Genomic DNA, 6,015 nt, shown 5'->3' on the forward strand with positions numbered 1-6,015 from the left:
GTGACCAACAATAAGAGGATGTGTCAACAGAAGACACGCAGGTAATATTCATGGACCTGGACTTAAGGTTGCTTTTGTAATTTTAAAACTTTATACATAGATGTACATGATGATAAACTTTTTGTATAAGATATATTTTGTGAAATGAATGACTTATGTTTTTTAAGTGTGCAACTTATGTTGTGAATTTTGGTTTCCGGTTTGGAATCATGTCCCGGTTTGGAAACATGTATTCTAAAAAGAATTCTGAAGAAAAGACGGTCTTTGGCTGTGTTTTTGAAAAAGATGAATTGCAAAATAATAATAATAATTTTAGGTTAAATATGCTGAGGTTTACAGGTGTTGTGCACGTGACACTCACCATGGTGACCATTGGCATCCTTATGAAACGAACATCCAAGGTGAGGAAAAGTGACATGCATTACTATTCTCTGGGAAGATGAGTTCTGAGCCTTTCATCTAGTCCGCAACCTCCAAACTGACTGTCCAAATGCAAATGATGACATCAATAATGCAGAGAAGCATAGCCCTCGACGACTCAACTAAGTAAAACCCACAATAGGTCTCATAATTACGCACCATTAAATCTATAGACCATCTTAGAATCCCACAATAGTGCTTTTTACTCAGACAAACCACCCAGAATCAAAGACCTAGTTGCGCTAACTCTGTTGTCGCACTTACCATAACGGTTCTAACAGCGTACAACTTTGAAGACTTTCTTGCTACTGCAAGAGAATCGTCAGGCCACAGAGGGTGACGCTTTTGAGATTTGAACCTATAGCACCTGTCAAGAACCTTGGCCCCATCCCACTACGCCAAAACCCTACGGGCTAGAATCTTACAATAGTTAAGAGTTGGGACACACTTTTTTTCTGTCTATATATATATATGAGAACCTGTAGGATTTGTTAATCTGTCATATACGAGCTCATCACAAATACCCAAAATCTGCACCATAGACTCCCAAGTAACATCATCTGAAGACAATGGGGTCCAGTTTTTCATCATTCACACCTCCCTCTGAGTTTGAAGACCCATCAGATGCCGTCCTAGCCATCCATACACCAGCAGATTGGAATGCCCAGTTCGACTCCATAAAGGCTACCAATAAGCTGGTAATTTTTGCAGCCCCCCCTTGTTGGTCATCAGCTGTATCTGATAATTTTACCTTCTCATTCATTATTCATGGCTCTCTCTCTCTCTCTCTGAGATATTTCTTAGTTACCCAACAAGCTGATGCGATTGTGTTGATATCAAATGGAATCTAAGAAATGGGAAGTGGTTGTTCTTGGCGTTCGGTTCATATTTGGTGGATTATTCTTATTCTTCGTCTTATTTGGTTGCCTGTTTATTCGTCTTGCATCTAAGAAATGGGTAGTGGTTGTTTTTGGCATTTGGTTCATGTTTTTGGTGGATTTTCATTCTATCTTTCCATGAGCTATTTCTTAGTGATCCAACATGCCGATTGACTCTTTTGACTGATTTCATATAGCATCTAAGAAATGGGCAGTGGTTGTTTTTGAAATTTGGATCATATTGGGTGGATTCTTCTTCTTCCTCCTGTAAAATGTTGGTCGTACGGTCACTTTGGCATGTTTTGATATACATCTTTTTTTTTCTGTAATTGTTTCTAGCCCAGATGAGTTGATTTCCGTGGCTGTCATCTCATCATCTGCCTTTTCAAATTGTAATGAAGTTTTAGTACCTCATCTCTGATAGATACCTTGCAGATTGAATGTGCACTTTGGATGAAACTAATGAAAATTTAATAAGACTAATTTCTGCAACTCTTGATTTTCTTGCAATCTGTGTTTAGCTGGTGGTCGATTTTAGTGCATCCTGGTGTGGACCATGTCGATTCATTGAGCCAGCTATCAAAGAGCTTGCAAAAAGGTTCACTGATGTCTCGTTCGTGAAGATTGATGTGGACGAATTGCAGGCACAAGATGACTCCTTGCCTTTTAGTTTTTTATTCTCTGTTTCATTCCTCTTTTGCTCTAATTTTTGCTACTGATGTGAGTTTACAACTTTGATAATTTGGTTGCTCTTTTTTATTGGAATCAATACAGAATGTTGCTAGGGAGTGGGGGATTCAGGCAATGCCTACTTTCATCCTTATCAAGGCCGGGAAACAAGTCGATAAAGTCGTTGGTGCTAAGAAAGACGAGCTAGCGAGGAAGATCCAGAGCCATATGGCTTGACTCAATTCAAGTTCTTTTATCTAATAAGGTGGATAGTGTGGAGAATATATGGCTACTGTTACTGAGATCATGGTGATACTTGCATGGTTGTGTTAGTGAGGTCTTAACAGCCAAGCACTTAAGTTGGCTTTGACTATCAAACTACTGTGTTTGCTGTTTCGCTGTTTTGTAATACTGTGTACTTGCTTTTAGTTTGGAGTTCAATAAAAGTACTTGTAGTTTCAGTTTCTATTGGTGCAAGGTTGCTTAATGCATTTATGCAGAAAGTTGCTGCGTAGCCTACAAATTCCTCTGATCAGCTGTCCTTTTCTTTCGTTGATTTTGATTCCTTTGGTTGCTAATTTAATGATTGTGATGCAATGATGATGTACATACATGGAGAGGTTGTGATACAATGACAACGTGGACAGAGACTGAAGTTGCCATTGGTTTTTTTATGATGCTGCACTTTGGTAAAGATCGTTCTTCATAGAATTTTGTATTCTTTTGCTGGTCCATGCACTCGTGCAGAATCTGATTTGTCCAGTGCCTTTTTTTATGAAGGATAGTGGACACTGAAGTTTTTATTCCCACACAATACTTTTTTCTTATTCCACCCATAGTGGCAAAAGTTTAAAATGGGAATATAGAGCCAGCATTTTCTCATGAGAAACTGAATTATTTTTTATTTTTCTCACATCGTTCTCATAAAATATCGGGCATAAAATTAATTGAACATAGAAAGTACACATTTAAAAAGGAAAAATATAACAATTTTCACAAAAAATAATTTCTGCATGTATTTAAATTTCATTGACTTGGCAAAACTTCATGATTTTTTTTGCAGTACTTTTGAAAAAAATACCGATGTTTGTCACATTGATATCACCCTCCCCAAAATTGTTCCTGTACGTGCAGTTTAGAGACTAAGAAATGGTCAAGGTCTTCCCCAAGATCAAGCATTATCTTTTTTTTTTTGAAGTCTTGAAAAAACAATTTTTTAAGGACTTCCAAACACTTGCAACCCAAATATTTCCCCTTTCATTTTCTAAGGGACCTTTAGGGATGCACACAAGCCGTGTTTGAGCCGAGCTTGGGCTGGCTTGGCTCCGCTCGAGAAGAAAATATGGTTGTTCAAGCTCGGCTCGAGCTCAAGTCAAGCTTGAACCACCTTTGCCCCGGATCGGTTAGAGTTGAGCTAAAGCAAAGCTCAGCTCAGCTCGAGCTGAACACCTTTAATTTAAAAAGGTTTTCACAGTTTTGGTAAAAAGCCTCTTTGAAAGAAAGGAAAATGGTCAGATTTTAACCCACACTACATCCCAAGGTGACCAATGACTTACCCGTAGGGGTGGCAATCGGGTCGGGTTGGCGGGTCAGCATACCTCAACCCAAACCCGACCCATTTATTAAACGGGTCGGCTGTGGCAAACACGAACCCGACCCGTTTAATAAACGGGCAACCCGACACGACCCGCCAACCCATTTAATAAATGGGTTGGGTCGGGTAAACGGGTTTTCAGGTTCGCGGGTCAGGTTGGAGGGTCGGGTTGGCGGATCGGGTTGGCAGGTTGACGGGTCGGGTTGGCGGGTTGGCAGACGGGTTGGCGGGTTGACCCACCCGCCTAACCCGTTTATTAAACGGGTCAGCCGGGTTGGCGGGTTGGCATACCCCCAACCCGAACCCGACCTGTTTAATAAACGGGTTACGCGGGTCGACCCGTTTATTAAACGGGTTGGCTTAAGCCCAACCCGAACCCGCCTAAGAGGCGGGTTGGCGGGTCGGGTCAGAAATTGCCACCCCTACTTACCCGTTAAGGTAAGACCTCTCTTTGTATCCACATTATGAACAAAGTGTATACATATATAAAATTTAATTTTTTTATTATGTGAGCCGAGCTTAATCAAGCTTACCGAGCTGGATTTCCTATTCAAGCTCGACTTGTTTACATGTATCGAGCTTGAACCCTTTGTTCAAGCTCTGTTTATTTATTTTTTTGAATGAATTTGAGCTGAGCTTAAACAGGTCAAGTCTGAGCTAGCTTGTCTCATTGTGCATCCCTAGGAACCATAACATTCCAAGTCTTTGAAAACAAATCATTTTCTAAGAACTTCCAGCACTGCCAACAAAATATCCAGCTCTTAAAAGCTTTAGGGGAGCCCATAAGCTATATTTAACCTGAACAAAAGACGTTGAAACATTAGTCACTCAGTGGGGTAAGGCAATTAAGCTTGAACCAAGTGTGCTCCACAGCACGTGCTATCTTTCAAGCAATAGTTGTCTCACTTAGTAACAAGTTCTTGGTGTAATGGGTATCCATGGAACTTCACACTCAGGATGCAACCAAGCTTTTGCCTACTCAAAAAGGTCGGCCTATGCCCTACACTAGGTGAAGCCAAGCAACTCGATACCAACCACCTTGAATAGCCGCTTGACTAGGTTAGGTAAGCCTTAAGCTCAACTTAGGTTTAAGTTATAAGCTCGACTGAGGCAAAACCTTGACTAAGTTAAGGTTTGAACCTACTAAAGAAACAAACATGAAGAGCACTAAGGTGCGAGAGAGAGAGGAGGCTTGAGAGCTGTAAAGCACTTATGAGCTCTAGAGAGATAGAGAGAGCTCGTGGAAGAGAGAAGAGAGAGGAGAGGAGAGCTGAGTGATGAGAAGAATGGGAGAGGGCTATGGTATATATAGGCCTTAGCCCTAACATATAGCAATAAAGGACTTGGGCTAGTCATAAAGGCCCAAATTGTAATGCCCGCAATTTTTTAAGGATTTTTCATGAATTTTCGCAATTTTCTTTTTGTGTAATAAATAAAAAATGACGATTCAAGTTAAGAATTGTGCTATAGAGTATATAGGACTTAGAAAAAAAAATCTCTAAGTATATGAAATACACCCACATGCCCCAAGGGTCTCATCGACCCTATTGAATTTCTTTTCTTCAGAAATTATTTTTGAAGAATTCGAATTATCTTTAGAAACCGAAGAATTTGAATTATCTTTAGAAAGAATATATACAATAAATAATTAAAATACATACATATTCAAAAATCCCAATAGAAGATATGCACCTACCTTTAAACTTAATTTAATTTCATTTAGTGTTATTTCACTTAACTCCACATGTTAGTTTTAAAATAATTGAATTTCAATTTCAAGTGAATTAATTAGGAATTTATTTAGTGGAATAGAACTTAAAATTTAACTAAAATCTATAATTTTGTAGGAGTCCATAGGTGGGTCATCCCATCCTATGTGGCACTCCATCTTGACTTTTAAAAGATAAAATAAAGATATAATGTTTTAAAATTATATTAAAATAGAACTTACCAAAAATCAGGCAAGACTTGAAAAGTCAAAACTTTCCTTTTCTTGATTTAGGGCTTCTATAAGAGGGGTGTCCCCTCCTAGATGATTCTAGGAGGGGGGATAACTGGACCAAAAATAATAGTAATAAAAGCTCAAAGGAAAAATAAATAAATCAAAACTCGTAAGCACTAGTCTTCCATTTTTTTCATAAAGGCAGACCCTAAACCATGCCTCTTATACATGGGTTTGGCTTTGGGTTGTCAAAATATAAGATAGAAAGGGTTTTTGAAAGAAAACCCTTCTAAAAACTGATTTCTCTAAAATCGGGTTTGAGGACCTGATTCAAGCTTTTGTTAAAAAGAGTAAAAAACTAATTTATGTGAAAAATTCATATTAGACTTAACAACAAGGGATTGATTTCGATTTTCCCAAGAGAAAATTGATTCACCCCCAAAATTAGCCAAATTTTTTAATTAAAACTCAAAATAAAACATATATGCATGCTATCGGTTTTGTCAAAAATA

General features: G+C 38.6%; 1 protein-coding gene across 1 annotated transcript; it reads left to right on the forward strand.

The window, feature by feature from the left end:
• The first annotated feature begins 918 nt into the window (after positions 1–918).
• LOC149831671 (thioredoxin H2-2-like) lies at positions 919–2,490 on the forward strand. Its single transcript, XM_090012166.1, has 3 exons — positions 919–1,118; positions 1,820–1,942; positions 2,073–2,490. Exons 1-3 carry the CDS (start codon positions 990–992, stop codon positions 2,202–2,204), a joined length of 384 nt encoding a protein of 127 aa, XP_089868292.1. The 5' UTR covers positions 919–989; the 3' UTR covers positions 2,205–2,490.
• The last annotated feature ends 3,525 nt before the right edge of the window (positions 2,491–6,015 follow it).

The sequence above is a fragment of the Nuphar pumila genome, chromosome 7 (genome assembly GCF_984573655.1).
Source record: "Nuphar pumila chromosome 7, dmNupPumi1.hap1.1, whole genome shotgun sequence".
Classification (NCBI taxonomy): Eukaryota; Viridiplantae; Streptophyta; class Magnoliopsida; order Nymphaeales; family Nymphaeaceae; genus Nuphar; species Nuphar pumila.

Excerpts from the sequence above, each read along its gene's own strand:
- LOC149831671 (XM_090012166.1), top strand. The coding sequence starts at position 990 with ATGGGGTCCAGTTTTTCATCATTCACACCTCCCTCTGAGTTTGAAGAC. Across the intron at positions 1,119-1,819 it reads TAAAGGCTACCAATAAGCTG|CTGGTGGTCGATTTTAGTGC; the intron begins GTAATTTTTGCA and ends ATCTGTGTTTAG. Across the intron at positions 1,943-2,072 it reads TTGATGTGGACGAATTGCAG|AATGTTGCTAGGGAGTGGGG; the intron begins GCACAAGATGAC and ends GAATCAATACAG.